The 21,172-nt window shown below is 47.7% G+C and overlaps 1 protein-coding gene across 1 annotated transcript in view; it reads right to left on the bottom strand.

The window, feature by feature from the left end:
- Positions 1-21,172, bottom strand: part of ARHGEF37 (Rho guanine nucleotide exchange factor 37) — a 180,592-nt gene that overhangs the window by 58,570 nt on the left and 100,850 nt on the right. The window contains exons 3-4 of the mRNA XM_073651340.1: positions 10,419-10,628; positions 5,038-5,242 (exon numbers count right to left, since the gene is read on the bottom strand). Coding sequence (XP_073507441.1) covers positions 5,038-5,242; positions 10,419-10,628 — 415 coding nt within the window. The remainder of the gene's footprint in view (positions 1-5,037; positions 5,243-10,418; positions 10,629-21,172) is intronic.

Genomic DNA, 21,172 nt, shown 5'->3' with positions numbered 1-21,172 from the left:
ATGGTGCCTTCCTAGCAGGTTTGATGAGGTGCTGCACCAATAAATGGTCACAGCCTCCGGTCTTTGGCTGAGGGTTGTTTCTCCTCCACCAACTTGGGATCCGGTACCCTTAATCTGCCTGACCCTTCACCCTGGATTCTCGTGGGATCTTAGGGTCCCTTCCACCTTCTTGTTCCTGAGCCCTTCTGTTTCTTTCTCTCTTTCTCTGCTGTTCCTTTCTGTTTCTGTTCCTTACTGTTCTTCTTCCTTTCTGTTCCCGGCCTTTTCTCTAGGCCTGCCTCTGAGCAGAGCTCCTACAGAGCCCCTGCTCCCTGTCCTCTCTCACTGGACAGAACTGAACTTCTTCTCTCAGAACTAAGATGGTGCCCACCTTATATACCTCCCTCTGACCATGAGCCCAGGTGACCAGCAACCAATGGGCTCCTTCCTACGCTCAGAAACCGTCCCCTATCTGCCCCTACAGCACTGGGTATTCCACCCCCCTCCCCACTCCAGCCAGGGATATAGTCGGTCGTGCCTGCACTTCTATCTAGTGGGAGCACCGTTGAGCTGTCCCTCGGAAATGGGGTGTGTGTGCTGTATGCAGCTAACTGAGCCCTGGTCCATACTCCATCCTTACCCGGGAGTGGAATATCACACCTCTGGCAGAAGTGCAATACTCCTGTAGCGGCCGAACCCTCGGGGCGCTACATTCCCCCCTGGTAAACCACAGCACGTCCTCGGGCTGGAAAAGAGCAAAACAGTTGATTACCGGACATGCAAAACTTTTTAAAACTTTTTACATTTAGAAACGGACGACACAGCTCAATTCCCTTTATGGGACATACTTTTTCTTCACTAGGCATTATAAAACATTTTTAACACTACTGGAACTCTTTTGTCACTTGTCATATAAAACGGTTTCAAGATTATGTAAAACATTTTCTAGCAGCATATTAAACTCTTCATATAAAACATCTTTAGGCAAAACACATTCTTGTATTCTTGGATCATAGCCGCGGTGCCACTTGCGACCAGGTGTTCGTTCTTCTTGTAAGTGCAGAAACTTTGGCAAACTTGTAAACGTGAGGGACTCCCTGTCTCGAGGTAGACGTGGTAATCTTGTTATAAAACCAGTAGGGGGAGCTTTAGGAAGCGCAACTATTTACAGGGGATCCCAGTCCTCGGCCGGTTTTGGGAAGGGGAATGGCTGCTCACAGTCCTCAGCCTGTTAGGGGATGTAGGGGGTAACTTTCACGCAGTTCAATAACCGTTCTATAACAGTCCCGAACAGTAAACAGTTCTCTGTACCCTGACGGGTAACTATGTACACAGGTACGTGGCTACTTACTAGTAGCGGTGTCCTTCAGACGCTCCTTCCTCCTCTTGGTGGTCTCCAGACCCGTCCGGGTCCTCTTGGCTCTCCTCATAGCCGTGGTGTTGTAGTTCCTCCTCAGTGAGCTGATGAACATTTAGGGCGTACGGTCCCTTGGCGCCTACGTGGCGGGTGAAGGTGACCACATCACCAGGGTACAAGTCACGGCCACGGTGTCCCTCAGGTAGATGACTCTCAACATCCCTGCGGGTCACAAAGACGTCGCCGGCAGTTTCTGGACCCGTGATAAAGCCCTAGCCATTCTCCATATGGAACTTGATTATGGTCCCGGTGATGCGGGGACCGCGGGCAGTTTGGGGGTCATGGCGGGCCTTACGTTTTTGCTCAGTACTCTGGGCCTGGAGCCGCTCCTCTCTGACGCGCCTCTCTCGTCATTCCCGCTCCAAGGTCACCAGTTGTTGTTGGCAAACCTCGAGACGGCGGATCGCGTCTGCCCGGGTCTCTTGAGTGAACCCCATTAAGCTCTCATCGGCGGGGTCCCACTCAAATTGGGCGTTTCCTTGCGGGGGCGGGGTGACCTTCACGGGCTCCGGAGCTGGTATTGGAGGCTCGCGCGGGGGCTGGGTCTTCCATGGCTGACCTCTGATCAGTTCGGCCGGCCACTCCAGCGGCAATCCATCCGGACCGGTATGATGGGCAATCAGGTCCACGCCCAGCTGTGGTATAGTGGAGGGACTTGGTCTGGGAGCAGCGCCCGGGGGCACTCGGCCTTGCGACCAGGCCGGGGGTCTCTTGGTTGCGCTCGATGGCAGTCCCGTCCGGGACAGGGGCGCAGGCTTAGCAATGGCGCCTGGGTCATCCAGGCCTTGCGACCGGGCCGATGACGCTTCTCGCTTTACGGCGCCCGGGGTCAAGGGGCGTGGCGCCGGGCGGGGCGTGGCCACGGCGCTCGCCGCTTGAGGCCTAGCAGGGAGCAGTGGCGGCGTGGCAACCGGTGTGGTAAGTGGGGCCTTGGGTTCTGCTACGGGAGGCTGGGGCAGGCTTGCAGCTGCTGGGCCTGGGGTGGTGACGTCCCCTGTACCTGCCTCGATCCTCATAGCTTCCTCGCGACGCCGCCTCCAGCCTTCACTTCTCCTGCTCTGTCCTCAGAGGCAGGCGGACTCCGAGGTGCGGGTGGTACCTGCCGCTGGCGGGTTTCAGCCTGCCGGGCCAGTTCCTCTCTCCATTCGATGAGCGCACCCCGCTGTGCCCGGACCATCCTCCGCTCCAGGTCCTCCAGCGCAGCTTGCACACGCTCCGGATCTCGGGGGAGCTGCGCTAAGACCTCTGCTAGGCTGCAGGGCGGTTCAGCCCACAACAGGCTTCGGGCCAGGAGGCTGGTGCTGCTGAAGGCGTCCATTCCCGGGTGCGGTCTGTCTAGACTGATCCAGACCGCGCCCTGCCCCACAGTTTTCTTCTCTTCCCACCCCCATTGGGGGTGGTCCCGGGGCAACTTGGTGACAATCACTTTCAGGGGCAGCCCCCCCCCACCTTGATGGACATCTCCACAGCCGTGCTCATGGTTGTTGGGGGCGGGCTCCCTCTTTGGCGCCATTCTGGGACCTGGCCCAAGATGGGAGGCGGCCTCCTGTGGTCTTTTGGCGCGCACATTATGGCGCTCGTTCTTCTAGGGCAGGCGCCATTTTTCAACATAGTCAATTTCAATAAAACAGTCTCTTTCTCTTCAGGCGCGCAGTACCCGTTGTTAGCGGGCACGTAATCCTGCCGACTACGCCAAAGCTGAGTCGCCCCCTGGGCCGTGGGGCACGCGGAACAGGGCAATAGGGAGACGCTGGGAGTAGTAGTGGCGGCCCGGTCTCGCGGCTCAGGGTGGTCAGACCAATGGTAGTCTGCTACTGTACTTTAGATAATGTCCGACTACACCACCCGTGGATTGCGGTTATTAGGAACCGCCGCTGCATGCAGACCGCTGGGGCTGATGACGTGTGCAGCTGGGGTAGTGTGACTCCCCACGGGAAGAGTGCGGCCCCAGGGCAGTATAATGGATGGTGGGAGTGATGGTGGTGAGAGTCCTGGTACCGTTAGTGCTGGAGGAGCGAAAAAGCACACAGACAACGTACTGCAGTCCAGGGTCTTTACTCACAGTTAATATCCATGTCACTTCAGCTGGCAATGACTGCCCAAGCCATGCTGCGTCCACCAGGTGTGGGGCTCGGTCAACTCCCAGGCAATTCAGGAATATGGCACAGGACCCCCTTCTTTCCTTTCTCTGGCCTGCCTCACCAGTGACAAACTTTTGTCCAGTCGCCGCGGACCTGCGCAGGTAAACGTGGGCCCCGTTCCCCGCTGTCCTTTATGGTGCCTTCCTAGCAGGTTTGAGGAGGTGCTGCACCAATAAATGGTCACAGCCTCCGGTCTTTGGCTGAGGGTTGTTTCTCCTCCACCAACTTGGGATCCGGTACCCTTAATCTGCCTGACCCTTCACCCTGGATTCTCGTGGGATCTTAGGGTCACTTCCACCTTCTTGTTCCTGAGCCCTTCTGTTTCTTTCTCTCTTTCTCTGCTGTTCCTTTCTGTTTCTGTTCCTTGCTGTTCTTCTTCCTTTCTGTTCCCGGCCTTTTCTCTAGGCCTGCCTCTGAGCAGAGCTCCTACAGAGCCTCTGCTCCCTGTCCTCTCTCACTGGACAGAACTGAACTTCTTCTCTCAGAACTAAGATGTTGCCCACCTTATATACCTCCCTCTGACCATGAGCCCAGGTGACCAGCAACCAATGGGCTCCTTCCTACGCTCAGAAACCGTCCCCTATCTGCCCCTACAGCACTGGGTGTTCCACCCCCCTCCCCACTCCAGGCAGGGACATAGTCGGTTGTGCCTGCCCTTCTGTCTAGTGGGAGCACCGTTGAGCTGTCCCTCGGAAATGGGGTGTGTGTGCTGTATGCAGCCTACCGAGTCCTGGTCCACACTCCATCCTTACCTGGGAGTGGAATATCACACCTCTGGCAGAGGTGCAATACCCCTGTAGCGGCCGAACCCTCGGGGCGCTACACTGACACTCGGCTCCCGCTCGCAGCAGAATGTCATTAGCATATCGCATCCAATGCTATCGCAGAGCATGCTGTACACTAGTGGGCCTTAGGTGGTACTTATGACATAGTTATTTGGTTCTGCGAGACACAATTTATATAATATCAGAGCTAAACTTCTTTAAAGTTCGTAAGGATCATTCTGTAAAAGCAGGGCAATCAATCAAGAAATCAATGAATGAAATTCAAGTCCATAAACTCCCATAGACTTCAGTGAACATTTCAAAACGGAGCCAGGTTTCCAAGCGTTATGGACCTCTGTTTTTGAGGAACTGAGCAGTGCAGATTCTCAAAACCAAAATGTTATCTCAGATATGTGAAAAGACAGCCAGAAGTGCAATTCTCTCTAACTATATGTTGAATGAGAGGCTCCTTTACCAAATGGGGCATCAAGTTTGCTATAGCTGGTCAAACCCATTTGGCCAAATGTGCTGACATCAATAGATTAGATTGTCCAATGTATACAGGCCTCACGAGTGTCCCTCCATATCAGATATCTAGAAAGCAAGGATCGGCCATTTTGGATTTAAACATGCCCAATCCTTCACTACCACAGAGATGTTGATTGCTCCTATTCCTGTTTCCTCATTGAATAAATATGCAGGTTTAACATGGGGGAAAAAAGTGTAATTCACATACCTTCTCCAATTTGGGCTTAATTTCTGAAGTGAGAAGACGCAGATATGTAACATAAGACAATTCTGTGGAAATCAGCTCTTCAACAGCTGGCTGAACAATTCTCAAGCCGTCCACCTCATCGTATATAGGCTCCTCACTGGGGGAGATATTTTCATATATTCCATCACTTCCTGTTGGATCAGGGGTATCCATGTCGTCAAAAGACCTGAACAACAAGCGAGCCATTGATTACAACATCACAGATAAGGCAAGGTATATGCATCATATAAAACAGCAAGAAAATAGAATAATGATTATTAAAATATCAATTTCAATATCAATTTATTAATTATGTGACTTCTGGAGGCAATTGGTACCTCAGGATTTTATTTAGGGGAATCACACTACAGGGGGCTGAATACAAATGCTCGTCACAATTTTCAGATTTATATTTTTTAAATATTTTGAACACCCCGTATCAATCACTTCCTTTACACTTCACAAATACTTGATACTTTGTGTTGGTATATCACATAAAATGTCAATAAAATACAGTTATGTTTGTGAGTGTATTATGAGAAAATGTGGAAAAGTTCACGGGGTATGAATACTTTTTCAAGGCATTGTATGTGCATGCATTTAGCAGAAAAATGGTCCTGCCCTAGTCCTTATTTCCAGGTCTTTACTGTGTATTATTTTCAACATATAAAACATCAATGTGAATAATTCTTTGCACTTGCGCCTGATATATTGTAGATTGTGAGCCCTTGCGCGCAGGGACCTCTCTTCTCCTGTAACAGTCGGTTACTTGTTTTGTTCAAGACTATTGTAAGTGTTTTTGCTATATATGCCCCCTTCTTCACACGGAATAATTGCCGCTATACTAATAAATATTAATAATAATAATATAGGCTGATTATTTCTACATGGAAAAAAATGGATCAATTTCCATCAGTGTTTTGGATCAGATTTTCATCATCATTTTGTCTGTTTCATCCATTTTTATGCATGCAAAAAATAAAAAATGTAAAAAGTTTCTCCCGCTCATTAGGCCACGTTCACATATTCAGTATTTTGTGAGTTTTTTACCTCAGTTCTGTATTTGTAAGACAAAACCAAGAGAGGAACAATCAGAAGAGACGTATAATGGAAACACGTCACCACTTCTGTATTTATCACCCAATCCTAGGTTTGGTTTACAAATACTGAGGTAAAATACTGACCAAATACTGATCGTGTGAACGTGGCCTCAAACTGATAGCAATCAGATGACACATGGACGCCATGTCCATGTACAATCTGTTTTTTTCTCACAGGCCCACTAGGTGAGTTTGATCGGATCAAAAAACGACATGTCTTTTTTTGTGGACACTCAGTCTAGGAAAAAAAAACATAGACATATGAACAGCCCCATAAACTATAATGGGAGCATGTCCTATCTGTGCAAAGCAAAAATGGACACTGTACATGAATGAGGTATGAATGACATGTAAGTGACATGTAAGTGGCCTCATTGTTCATATGTAACCTCCTCTTAGGTAACATTCACATGGCCGCTGAATTTTTTTGAGCACTTATGTCTCCAAATTGAGGAGGTGACTGGCGGCCCACTATATAGCTGCTATGTAAATCGGCCCACACTACAGCATGCTACAATTTTTTTCACACAGACGAAAAATACGCCCATGTGAACTACAGGGTAAGTTGTGAATGTGTAAGATATATCCGGATTCTTTGTTACCAAGTGTTATACAGGTGCATCTCACAAAATTAGAATATCATCAAAAAGTTAATTTATTTCAGTTCTTCAATACAAAAAGTGAAACTCATATTATATAGAATCATTACAAACAGAGTGATATATTTCAAGTGTTTATTTCTGTTAATGTTGATGATTATGGGTTACAGCCAATGAAAACACAAAAGTCATTATCTCAGTAAATTAGAATAATTAACAAAAAACACCTGCAAAGGCTTCCTAAGCGTTTAAAAAGGTCCCTTAGTCTGTTTCAGTAGGTTCCACAATCATGGAGAAGACTGCTGACTTGACAGATGTCCAGAAGGCAAGCCTACCTTGTTTTGAAGAACTGAAATAAATTAACTTTTTGATGATATTGTAATTTAGTGAGATGCACCTGAATCTTGTTGCACTGCCATATATGATAGAATGTCTATGTTTTGTTAATGTCTCCTTGTACCATATTGAAGCTCTGAGACATAGCGTACCTGGGGATGGAGACTATTAAGGCTGAGATTTTTTTGAAAATCAGGTCATATCTTACTGTCCTTTTAAGGGAAACACATTTGAGCGGTGTGGATCTTTCTGCTGACATATGGTCACATTCAGTATATACGTTTGGGTTACTGGAATGTGGACTTTGTGGGCACTCACAAGTGGTCAGTCATATGACCATTGGTGTCCACGGAAAGCACCTATTCTGATGTGAAGTGTTGGAGCTCTATGTCCATTATGGGCTTACTGTGCTTTGGAAATGCTGCACATCTATATACATGTTTTGGGGTTTTTTATCTGCAGTCCACCATGGTGACTGCTCTATGTTGCTAGAGGCCGGTAGGGCCCTGGCCTATGCATGTGTTGGCTGCAACATTTATTGGGTGAGGGGGTTAGACAGATTTAGACTATACATTTAGGGAGCCAAAAGGTTGAAATTAAATACAGAAGGTCAAGAAAAAGTACATTTATTACTTGATAGGGTTCCCAGCTATACACTCCCTGACAGAAGTTATGTCGCTTATCCATGCTATGTACATAAAAGCTTATAACCTGACGTTAAATTCATCCATTGGTTTTATAAATTACTCTTTTGAAAGCTGAAACCCTCCCAAATTTGGTTTCGGTTAAGAAAATAAATTGGCATTAATGCTGAAATATTGTTCATTTAATGAACACAGAATGGCCAGATTTTGGCAAGACAAAAGTTTTGTCGCCCACAGAAAGTAATGTGATATTCAAACAAATAATTATCTTAAAATACAAATATATGTTGCATAACATTGGTGAATGAAGTTGTGGTGCTATTAGTCATAGTTAATATTTTGTGTGACTTCTATGAGCTTGAAGGACTGCATCCATGCGGTTCAACAATGATTCATACAATTTATTAATGAAGTCATCAGGAATAGCAGAGAATGCCGTCTTACATGCCTCCCAGAGTTCATCTAGATTCCTTGGTTTTGTCTTCCAAGCTTCCTCTTTCATCCTACCCCAAACATGCTCAATGATGTTCATGTCTGGTGACTAGGCTGGCCAGTCCTTGAGCACCTTGATCTTTTTTGCCAGGAGGAACTTTGTTGTAGAGATGGATGTATGAGATGGAGCACCATCCTGCTGCAGAATTTGACCCCTTTTATGATTTGGAATGTAAGAGGTAGCTAATACATCTTGATATTTTAGGCTATTGATATTGCCTTCCACCTTGCAAATGTTTCGCAGACCCCATACTGAATGTAACCCAGACCATGATCTTTCCACCACCAAATTTAACTGTTTTCTGGGTGTACTTTGGATCCATACGGGCTCCAGCAGGTCTCCTGCAGTATTTGCGGCGGCTGTGGTGTAATTCTACTGAAGATTCATCAGAGAAATCCACCTTCTGCCACTTTTCCAGCATCCATCTCTTTAGCAGGCTGTGGGACTTTGCAAATGCCACACGGTTTTTTATTTGCCTTTTGTTTAGTGCTGGCTTCTGGGCGCTGATTCGACCATGGAGGCCATTTCAAGACAGAATCCTACAAACTGTTCTAGTTGACACAGGGACTTGAGGTGACCAGGCCTGTTGGAGCTCTGCTGCAGTGGAAGAGGGGCTTGCTTTGGATTTTCTAACCAACAAACGTTCCTCCTGAGCAGTTGTCTTGCGGGGTCTGCTGGACCTGGGCTTGTCAAACACATCTCCAGTCTCTTCAAATCTTTTTTTAATTCTTTGTACTTGACGCTGAGACACATTAAAGATGCCAGCCACCTCTGCAGTGGATCTGGTCTTCAGCCTCTTGATAATCAAGGCTTTGGTCGCAGGGTGGATTTTTGGCATTTTGTCAGAGCTCAAGTTGCAGTTCAAGTGAAGGTCTGGGGTGCTGGGTTTCTTTTTATACACACCCACTAATTAACCGATCATTTACTGAGCACTGGTGAGGATGTAAACTAGGATTGGGTGCATTATATGACCAGGTGACAAAACTTTTGTCTTGCCAAAATCTGACCATTCTGTGTTCATTAAATGATCAATATTTCAGCATTGATGCCAATTTATTTTCTTAACCTAAACCAAATTTGGGAGGGTTTCAGCTTTCAAAAGAGTAATTTATAAAACCAATGGATGAATTTAACGTCAAGTTCTAAGCTTTTATTTACATAACATGGATAAGCGACATAACTTCTGTCAGGGAGTGTACTGGATTGATGTTCACAAACACAGGAAAATTAAATTTGTGTCTTATCTTCCTTGCAGAGAGGGAGTTTGTCAGCACAAAATGTTGTTTCAAACCAAGAAGCCAAGCTCGGTGCACCTTTAATAATAACTTTATTTCTATGGCGCTAACATATTCCGCAGCACTTTACAATGGTACCTTTGCATCTCCATCCTCCTCTTACTTGATTGATGGCTCAGGCTTTACTGAAGCTAGAGGATGATGGTGGAGATAGATGGAAGTTGAGTATGTGAGATGGTTCTCTGAGCGGTTGGGCCACAGTGTGCACCAAACGCTTGTGCTTGGTTTGAACTGTCATTTTGTGCTGACAGATTACCTTTAAAGGGAATCTATAAGCAGTTTTTTGTCATGTAATCCTAGATCTGCATGATGTAAGGACGGAGTCTGATTCCAACGATATGTTACGTACTGAGCTGCTTGTGCTGTTGATTCAATATAATCAGTGTTTATCAGCAGGAGATTATTAATACAGGACTAGGTGTCCCCACTACTGATTAGCAGCTTACTGTCAATGTACAGCGTACACAGGAAGCTGCTAATCAGTGATGTGGATGGTGTTATACAGGGCTCAGCATTCTGAGCACTGCTAGATCTGCAGCAGAGAAAACTGTGATTGTATCAAAATGACAGCATGTAGACTACCAAGTGACAAATCACTGGAATCAGGATCTCAGCCCCTACACACCGTTGCTCTCAGAGTACATAGAAAAACCTGCTGACAGATACCCTTTAACTCCAAGGCCAATACTGTCCTGTACCAAATCGTCTTAGAAATCATCTTCTTATCCTCTGAGATTATAGACGTAGTTCCAACATTTCTATTATAGCTAGGTGCATTGTATAAGTGGATATAATTGTCATATTCTGTATTAGCTGGTTCACAACTGGGAGTGTAATGTGAAGAACATGCAAATACCATACTACTTTTAATGCAAATTTTCAAGCATGAGACTTACCACATATCCAGACAACTCGATGTCTCATGAGTGTCAGCATCAGTCACAAATACAGAATCATCATTTTGCTGTTCAGTAAATGTATTCGCTTCATTTACACTATCGTCATCAGATGCTGATTCCAGTCCGTCCGAGGTCTGGATTGAGGACGAGGAATCATCAAAGCTCCTTTCAGTACTTGACTGTGAGCTAAGTGAAAGGGCAGGAGGCCTGTGAATGTAAAGAATGGTTGTAGAAAGTATTATTCTAGAGGTATTGCTAGAAACCTTTTTGTTTTAAAGTTTTTTATTGATATTACATACAGTGGCGACCAAAAATGTAGCATTTTTTTAAAGTGTGATTTCTTCTGTCTGGTTGTTGTGATGCCATTTTCCTGGTGATTTTAGTAAACCGGAAGCAAATGGTTGTCAGCTATAAGGAAGAAAATTGTGTTTGACATTGTTTCATCCCTTTATGTGTTAGTTTTCAACATTTGCTGGGCCAAATGTTTTGCATATTTTGTCATGGGTAGTAGAATTTTGCCTACATTTTTTTAATGTGTGTTTTTAGGTTAAAACATGGCAAAGACAAAGCCAAATTTATCACCAGGTGTCAGGAAGCTTATTATTCTGAGAGTGAAGTCCGGCAAAAGCCAAAAAGAGGTCGCTATGGAATTCAACTGTTCTCAGAGTCAAGTGTCACATATATTAAAGAAAGAAAAAGAAGATTATGAAACATCTGACAAACCTAGAAGTGGACGACATCGGAAAACTTCCTCCAGAGTTGATCACATTATTAAGAAAAAGTCAATATCTGATGTCTATAAAAGTGCTGTTCAGATTTCACACAAAATGAACAAAGAATATGGAGTCAAAGTGAGTCACCAAACTGTGGTACGACGCCTAAGAGCAGTAGGGTTGAATGCACGAGATCCAGTCAAGAAGCCTTTCATCTCTGCAAAGAATCGGAAGGTCCGACTTGAGTTTGCCAAAGAACACAGCCAATGGAAAGAGACAGATTGGTCTAAGGTGTTGTGGTCGGATGAATCCAAGTTCAATCTGTTTGGTAGTGATGGCAAGCACTATATATACCGCCCAAATGGAAAATGTAATGATGTAAGGTACCAAACACCTACAGTGAAACATGGTGGTGGCAGTGCCATAGTTTGGGGCTGCTTTTCTGCATCTGCCAATGCTGCCACATGGTAAAACCAAAGTAGGCAGGGGGTGGAAATTCCAGCAAGACAATGATCCTAAGCGCACATCCAATTTAGTCAAAAATTGGTTAGCAAAGAAAAATATTCGCCTGTTGCAATGGCCAAGCCAATCACCTGATTTATACCATATAGAGCACCTTTGGGATGAGTTAGGGAGACAAGTTGGGGCCCGTACCCATAGCAATAAAGATGAATTGCTTGCAGATTTGCAAATCGAATGGAGCAAGATCCCTCAAGATGTCTTGAATACCCTAGTGGCTTCAATGTCTTGTCAGTGTAGTGCAGTAATTAAAGCAAGAGGTTATGCTACAAAATACTAAGTTATGGCATTGTAAGCAAAGAATTACTCTCTATGTTGTGATCAATAAATAGTGTATGCAAAACTTTTGGCACTCAGTTTTCTTTAATTAAATGACTATACCTATATTCAGAAGCATTTTGGTAAAATTAAGTTCTTGGATGACAACTTCATGCACTTTCAATTCATCACCAGGAAAATGGCATCAGAACAACCAGACAGAAGTAAACACACTTTAAAAAAAATGCTAAACTTTTGGTCGCCACTGTACATATACATAGTCAGTGGGCCTGATACATCATTGCATTTCCAGCAGTTGTTTGGCATTAAAATCTCTCAATTAGTGACTTTTTGATTTTGCCATCAATTTGCACCTTTTTTCAAGTTGTCTTTTGTGGTTTAATCAGTTTTCTTATTTTTACATCTATGTGGCTTTTCCAGAAGTTTTAGACTGATTCATCAAATGCGACTTTTTCTAAGCACTAGCAATATTTGGCACAACTCTGGACTGATTTTATGTACATCAGGTTTTTTCGCATTTTTTGTAACATTTTGCTAAACGTGCAACTTTTCCAGCTAAAAAGTTGTTAAACCTGTAGCATCGGCGTCCCTGCCCTCTGCTAGGCAGGGACGCCGTCCCTCTCATCTCCGCGCTCCTCGCGTGGGTCCCTCCAGCGCTCCTGTCTCTGTCGGCGCAGCGGCGTCCCTGCCCCATGTCAGACAGGGACACCGTCTCTCCCGCCCCCCGGCTCCTGGCGCGGCTTCTCCCTGCGCTCCGTTCCCTGCTGTGGCCGTCGCGCGTTCCTCCTCCAGCAGAGTGCTTATGGCGCGCGCGCACTCCCCCCCTCTTAAAGGGACAGCGCGCGTCTTCTTAAAGAGTCCCCGGCCAATGGCCAGAGGACTTCCCACATTTAAGGCACCTCCTCCAAAATGGAGGTGCCCGAGCAAAGTTGTTTGCACTGTGTCTTACTTGTGCTTCAGCCCTCAGGTTCCGCTGCTAGCCTGACTTCTCGTCCTGCCTGCCAGCCCGTTATTTGTCCGTTACCTGCCGAGCCTGCCAGTCTGCTCACCGGAAGCGCACACCTGTTACCTGCCTGTTACCTTCCTTGGCTATTGGCCCGCTCACCTGGGAGCATCCGCCTGCCCTGTCTGTCAGACCGCTCACCTGGGAGCGTCCACCAGTTACCTGCCTGTTACCTGTCTCGTCTGTCAGATCGCTCACCTGGGAGCGTCCACCAGTTACCTGCCTGTTACCTGTCTCGTCTGTCTGCCTGCTCACCTGGGAGCGTCCACCAGTTACCTGCCTGTTACCTGCTGTGTCCGTCAGCCCGCTCACCTGGGAGCACCTGCTTGCTTTCTGCCAGCCTGCCTGGAGACCCTGCCGTCACTTGCTGTGACCACCTTCCTGGTAAACCTATAGACTGCTACTTGCCCTGCTTTCTCGAACTGTGACCTCCTGTCAGCTACCAGAGACTTCCGCCTGCTTGCCGTGTCCATCCACCTTACCGGTCAGTCCCAGCCCTCTGACCCGTGGGAGCCACCTGCTCTCTTACAAGGTCGTCCCCAGAGTAGCACCTGGTCCCTCTGCCCGGATCCTCCCTGGTCACGGTGTCGTTAGCTGCCGTACAACCAGGGTCGGTTCGGGTGGATACTTAGTCACGCCCCTCTGGGTCCCTCCTTGCACCTCGGCACAGAGGTTCCACCACCCGGACCCGTAACAGTTTGCTCGGGCCATGGAACCTGGTGGCACCCAAGCTCCCTCGCTCTCTGACCTATACCATGAAGTCTCCCATCAGAGATCCCAGCAGGAGTCCATCCTGAACCACCTGCGAAATGTCAACTCCCGCCTGGACACACTGACTGCTCCACCAGCAACCACCGCTAGTGTCACGACTCGCATCCCGGCAGCGCCGCTGCCCACCAATACCATGGCATCCTGTCCCAGACCCCGGCTTTCTGCACCTCCTCGTTTCGGAGGCGACCCCGCTCAAGCTTGGGGCTTCATAAACCAGTGCACCCTGCACTTTGAACTCTTGGCTCACCAGTTTATCTCCGACCGGGCCAAAGTGGCATTCATTATGTCCCATCTCACTGGGGAGGCACTGGCTTGGCTAAATCCCCTATGGGAGAGAGGAGACCCCCTGGTGTCCAACCTGCCAGCCTTTCTCACGGCTTTCCGGAAAGTCTTCGACGAACCAGGGCGAAAGACCTCATCTGCCTCCTCTCTGCTACGCCTCCGCCAGGGGAGTCTCACCTTGGGCCAATATGCCATACGGTTCCGTACCCTTGCTTCCGAGCTTGCCTGGGATAACGAGGCCCTAGTGTCCGTCTTCTGGGAAGGCCTATCCGGCCGGATTAAAGATGAACTCGCCGGTCGGGACATTCCTACCTCCCTGGATGACTTAGTAACACTTGCCACCCGGATTGACATTCGGTTCCAGGAGCGTACCAAAGAGGTCACCCCGTCTTGCTCCCACTTTCCAGAGACCCGTCTCTTCCTCTGTAACTCCCCGGGAGCACTCGCCAGAGCCCATGCAGCTCGACCAGACCAAGATGGTCAAAACCCGGCAAGAGTCACGCCGTACCAAGGGGAACTGTTTCTACTGTGGCAGTAAGGAGCACCGGATCCGTTCCTGCCCGGAGAGGCCGGGAAACGCCAGTGTCTAGGATCGCTCGGAGAGGTCGTCCTAGACAAAAGTAAACCCCCTCCATCTCTAATGCTGTCGGTCTCTATCATCTGCGGGGAGAACCGCTACTCTGAACTAGCTCAACTCGATTCTGGAGCTGCTGGAAACCTCATTTCCCAGTCCCTGGTAGAGAAATACCGCATTCCCATTAAACCTTTGGCTGCACCCTTATCTGTCGTCTCCGTGGATGGAGGGCTCTTACCACTAACCATCCAACTCATCACCGAACCCATGACGCTGCAGGTGGGAATGCGGCACTCTGAGAGGATCTTCTTCCATGTTCTACCTGGACTCTCTCACGCCCTTTTGTTAGGCCTTCCTTGGCTCCAGAGACATGCACCCGTGCTGAATTGGCAGACCGGAGAGGTCCTTCGCTGGGGGCAGGACTGTCATAAGACTTATTTAGTTCCTGTTCGTCCTGCTCGTCCTTCTCCTACTCCAGCCAATCTACTCGGCCTACCGGCTCCTTATTGGTCTTATGCTGATGTTTTCAACAAGAAAGAAGCAGAGACATTACCTCCCCAGAGACCATACGATTGCCCAATCGACCTGGTCCCCGGCGCTACTCCACCCCGTGGGCGTATTTACCCGTTTTCTGCTGCCGAGACCCGGGCCATGTCTGAATATATCGAGGAAAATCTGGCCCGGGGATTTATCCGGAAATCTACCTCCCCGGCGGGAGCAGGCTTCTTCTTCATTAAAAAGAAGGATGGCTCACTCCGTCCCTGTATAGACTATAGAGGTCTTAACCAGATCACGGTGAAGAATAAATACCCCCTTCCGCTCATTCCTGAATTATTTGACCGTCTGAGGGGTGCCAGAATCTTCACCAAGCTGGATCTCCGTGGGGTGTATAGCTTGGTCCGTATCCGCCAGGGGGATGAATGGAAGAAGGCATTCAACACCCGGGATGGCCACTATGAATATCTCGTAATGCCCTTCGGCCTCTGTAATGCTCCTGCCGTCTTTCAAGAGTTGGTCAATGACATCTTCCGTGACCTTCTCTACTCCTGCGTGGTGGTGTACCTAGATGACATCTTGATCTTCTCTCCGGATCTTCCCACACACCGGAGAGACGTTCGTCAGGTCCTGCTCAGGCTCAGGCAGAACCACCTCTATGCAAAATTTGAGAAGTGCCTCTTTGAGCAGTCCTCGCTTCCATTTCTGGGCTACGTCATCTCCCAGACCGGCCTACGAATGGATCCTGAGAAACTTTCTGCCATCCTGAAGTGACCCCGACCGGAGGGGTTGAAGGCTATTCAGCGGTTCCTGGGCTTCGCCAATTACTACCGCCTCTTCATTCCGCACTTCTCTTCCCGGACTGCCCCTATCTCCGCGCTCACCCGTAAGGGCACTAGTCCCAAAGAATGGCCGCCCGAGGCTGAAGAGGCCTTCCTTTCTTTGAAACAAGCTTTCTCCTCCGCTTCTGTGCTGCACCGTCCGGACTGCAACAAACAATTCTTCTTAGAAGTAGATGCTTCCTCCTCAGGAGCCGGAGCGGTGCTCACCCGAAAGTCGCCATCCGGGAGAATGGTAACCTGCGGCTTCTTCTCCAAACTCTTCTCCTCGTCTGAGCGCAATTATTCTATAGGAGACCGAGAATTGTTAGCCATTAAATTGGCACTGGAGGAGTGGCGTTACCTGCTCGAGGGGGCTCTTCACCGGGTAATAATTTATACGGACCGCAAAAACTTGGCTTACCTCCAGAGTGCCCAAAGACTTAACCCGCGCCAGGCCCGGTGGGCCTTGTTCTTCGCCCGCTTTGATTTCATTCTTCATTTCCGCCCAGCAGACAAAAATATCAAAGCCGATGCCTTGTCCCGATCCTTTCTGTTCTCCGATCTAGAGGAGGAGCCTAAGCACATCATCGACCCCGCCAAGCTAATGCAAGTGGCTCCCTTGGATCTGAATCATCTTCCACCTGGTAAGACGTTCGTGACAGTACCAGATCGAGAGAAGGTTCTGCACTGGGGACATTCGTCAAAGCTAGCCGGCCATGCTGGACAAAAGAAGACCCTCCAGCTTATTGCCCGGCATTACTGGTGGCCTTCCTTGCGTAAGGAGGTAATAGACTTTGTCTCAGCCTGTGCGTCCTGCGCCCGCAACAAGGTTCCTAGACATCTGCCAGCCGGCCGCCTTCTGCCTCTTCCCGTACCTGCTGCCCCGTGGCAACACATCGCCATGGACTTTATAACGGATCTCCCTGTCTCTGCTGGTTGTACGGTCATTTGGGTGGTCGCTGATCGCTTCTCTAAAATGACTCACTTCATTCCCCTGCCGGGTCTTCCGTCTGCATCTGAGTTGGCTAAGGACTTTATTCATCATATTTTCCGTCTCCATGGTCTTCCTCTCCACATCGTGTCCGATCGAGGGGTTCAGTTCACCTCTCGCTTCTGAAGAGCCACGTGTAAACTGCTGGGGGTCACCTTGGACTTCTCTTCTGCTTATCACCCACAGTCCAATGGTCAAGTAGAGCGGATCAACCAAATCTTAACCAGTTACCTCCGGCACTTTGTTAATGCCCACCATTCCGATTGGGTGGATTTTTTACCGTGGGCCGAATTCTCCTACAATAATCAAGAGAGCGAATCCTCTTCCAAATCCCCGTTTTTTACAGTCTACGGCCAACATCCCCGGATCCCGTTTGCCGTCTCCGCCTCGGTGGACAACCCGGCCGCGGAATCTCTTGTTAGCGAATTCTCCACCATTTGGGAGAGTACCAGATCCGCACTTCTTCTGTCCTCCGAGCGGATGAAGAGACAGGCTGACAAGAGACGTCTGGATCCGCCTCAATTCCGTCCTGGAGATAAGGTCTGGCTCTCGTCCAAATTTGTCCGGCTCAAGATTCCTTCCTACAAGTTAGGGCCCCGGTTCATCGGCCCACTGGAAGTTATCAAGCAAATCAACCCGGTGGCCTATAAATTGAAACTCCCAGCCAACTTGCGGATCCCCAACTCCTTCCATGTATCTCTCCTCAAACCCGTGGTACTTAACTCTTTTCCAAGTCTTCAGGTACGCCTCCTGCCCTGGTTTCCGCTGAAGACGAGTTTGAGGTAGAGAGCATTCTGGCCACCAAGAGGGTAAGAGGAAAGACCTTTTTTCTAGTGGATTGGAAGGGGTTTGGTCCTGAGGAGAGAACGTGGGAGCCTCGGGAGAGCATCCATGCCCCGCTCATCCTTGATAAATTTCTTTCTGGCCTAAAGAGGAGGGGGCGTAAGGGGGGGGGGTACTGTAGCATCGGCATCCCTGCCCTCTGCTAGGCAGGGACGCCGTCCCTCTCACCTCCGCGCTCCTCGCGTGGGTCCCTCCAGCGCTCCTGTCCCTGTCGGCGCAGCGGCGTCCCTGCCCCATGTCAGACAGGGACACCGTCTCTCCCGCCCCCCAGCTCCTGGCGTGGCTTCTCCCTGCGCTCCGTTCCCTGCTGTGGCCGGCGCGCGTTCCTCCTCCAGCAGAGTGCTTAGAGCGCGCGCACTCCCCCCCCCCTCTTAAAGGGACAGCGCGCGTCTTCCTAAAGAGTCCCCGGCCAATGGCCAGAGGACATCCCACATTTAATGCACCTCCCCCAAAATGGAGGTGCCCGAGCAAAGTTGTTTGCACTGTGTCTTACTTGTGCTTCAGCCCTCAGGTTCCGCTGCTAGCCTGACTTCTCGTCCTGCCTGCCAGCCTGTTATTCGTCCGTTACCTGCCGAGCCAGCCAGCCTGCTCACCTGGAGCGCTCACCTGTTACCTGCCTGTTACCTGCCTTGGCTATCTGCCTGCTCACCTGGGAGCATCCGCCTGCCCCGTCTGTCAGACCGCTCACCTGGGAGCGTCCACCAGTTACCTGCCTGTTACCTGCTGTGTCCGTCAGCCCGCTCACCTGGGAGCACCTGCTTGCTTTCTGCCAGCCTGCCTGGAGACCCTGCCGTCACTTGCTGGGACCACCTTCCTGGTAAACCTATAGACTGCTACTTGCCCGGCTTTCTCGAACTGTGACCTCCTGTCAGCTACCAGAGACTTCCGCCTGCTTGCCGTGTCCATCCACCATACCGGTCAGTCCCAGCCCTCTGACCCGTGGGAGCCACCTGCTCTCTTACAAGGTCGTCCCCAGAGTAGCACCTGGTCCCTCTGCCCGGATCCTCCCTGGTCACGGTGTCGTTAGCTGCCGTACGACCAGGGTCGGTTCGGGTGGATACTTAGTCACGCCCCTCTGGGTCCCTCCTTGCACCTCGGCACAGAGGTTCCACCACCCGGACCCGTAACAAAACCAATTAAAAGTAGAAAAGAAAACACTGAGCGTCGGCTCTGTACTGATGCACTGCAGAGCCGGCTGTCAGTCTCTCGCTTGTCATTACTTTTGGCTCCCGGTAGGAATAAAGTTAATTTTCTCCCGGGTGCTGCACTTTCAGCACGGCAGCTGGACACCTTCATAATGGTACTAATCTGCAAATTAACCCTATATCTGCAGGTTAATTGCGTTATCCAATGTGACAGGTTCCCTTTAAGTGGATGGCAATTTACAGAGCATGAGAATTAAGACATATCCTGGACATATTAGACTAGCAGTAATAACTTATGGTGGATGCTGTAGCAAGACCAATGCTATCATCCATTCTTTGTATGAATGGATAAGTACATTTTAAATGAGTTGATCCTACGTGGCCGAATATTACAGAAGATTAAGTTCAACCATTTATATACAGTAATAATATTTAAACAAATCATTTATAAATTGTCTTTACTCTCATATAGTGTATACTACCAATGCAAAAAGGGCAATTTCCCTTCTATTCCTGCCCTGTAAGGGCTTGTTCACATGCTGCGCATTTGCTGCATTTTTTTTTAAGAGTAAAAAGTGAAAGATTTCTGAAACCTCATGCACCTACTGCATAGTTTTTCTTCTGCATTTGACCCATCAAAGCATTTTTGTTTTGTTTGTTTTTTTACAAATCTGCAGCATGTCAATTCTTTCAGCATTTTTGCAGTGTTTTTCACCCATTCATATGAATGGAAAAAAAACACAGGAAAAAAACGCATCAAAAACTAATGTGTATTTTACGCATTGTTTTTCTTGCCAGAACTCTGGATTTTGGTGCAGAAAAATCTACTGCAAATACTAAATGTGTGCACATACCCCAAGACAACTTAGAAATTGCACTGGACAACATTTAATAGGCATATAATATGTCTGCACTTTATTGACATTTTCTGAATAAACATTGGGTAACCTTGATCGTTTTCTTGTCATTGGTATGGGAAAAGTGAGTAAATCATATGGAAGCAGAGATTAGAGGTGCAGATTAAAGAAATAGTCCCCTTAAACCCCCGTTTTGCATGCATCTTAATAAATTTGGAAAACTTTACAACAATCTCTGCCAGAAATGTTTCTCCAGGAAGGGGCTAGAATATATCTGGCACAATTTATGCCACTTTTGTGGGGCAAATTATGATAAATTTGATGGCTGGTCTTCACCCCACACCTTCCAAACCCCAGCCACTTTGGCAGAGCTCACCAGGACTGGCAAGAAAAGCTAAAAGTTGCAAAAAGTTGAAAACTCCTTGATGACCCGGGGCTACAATGTAAACAACAGAGAAGAATTTTGGATTCTCACTTTGCTAGATCACCAAGAGGACTTTGGGAAAGAATATGGACACCTTCTGGTGAATTTATTTTCTCTAAATTCATGTATTTTTGGCTAAAAATCATTTTGCTACTGAGTTTGTAGCTGAATCCTTCTAAGTGCTAGATAGAAACAGGAGGTCAATTTTTCCTTGCATGAGTCATCACTGCAAAGTCCCTGGTAGAGGAAGGAGCGAAGCAGCTGGGTCAGTAGTTGAAGAGGAGGATAACTCTTGCAGAGAAAAGAGACTCCCTGTTTCTACACAGAGCAAAGAGAAAAATTAACTGGGTAGAAAGTGTAATATAATATGGTGATTGCAATTTATTAAGAGGATATAAACTTTGATGGTAGTGCTTCTTCAAAAGGGTATTTTCGTGTTGTTAAATTGTTTTAGTTAATTAGACAGCAAGAAAATAAGCAAGTTTGACTTGCTTTTTCTATCTGCTGTTATTCTCCTGCTATGAGAGCTTTTATCTTTAATAGTGTACAGCTGGTTTCCATGCCAGGAACTAGGAAGTAAGGAGACTGTTATTAGACTGAATAGCTCTGAGATGCTCAAGAGACAATTAAGAATACCTCTCTAAGTAAATGTGCCCCTCTGTGATTAATGGGGAGGCTTTGGTTATGACGGAAATATTTTTGTACTAAACTCATGATGTTTTCAGCATAACATAACAAAGTTTTTGCATTTTTTAAACGGAAATGATCGCTGGATTTTACAATTACTTTTAGATTCCAGTCATTAGATGTACTTTTCCTATTATGTCTATGGAAGCGATTTGTTTGCATAAATAAATAACAATGTATGCATTCTATTAAATGTATGAAACAGGAAACTACTGTATGTTTCTACTGAGTTATATCTGCAGAGTGCAATAGGTTGTGCTTACACAGCAGGAATGCTTTTGCAACCCAATGTCCATTGTTATTACCACCATAAAACAAAATCTTTCTTGTTCCTAAATTTTTGAACA

The sequence above is a fragment of the Phyllobates terribilis genome, unplaced genomic scaffold (genome assembly GCF_046119375.1).
Source record: "Phyllobates terribilis strain yellow unplaced genomic scaffold, ASM4611937v1 Scaffold_11__3_contigs__length_659146591, whole genome shotgun sequence".
Classification (NCBI taxonomy): domain Eukaryota; kingdom Metazoa; phylum Chordata; class Amphibia; order Anura; family Dendrobatidae; genus Phyllobates; species Phyllobates terribilis.
Note: the sequence above shows the minus strand (reverse complement) of the source record. Positions and strands in the feature narration are given on the sequence as shown.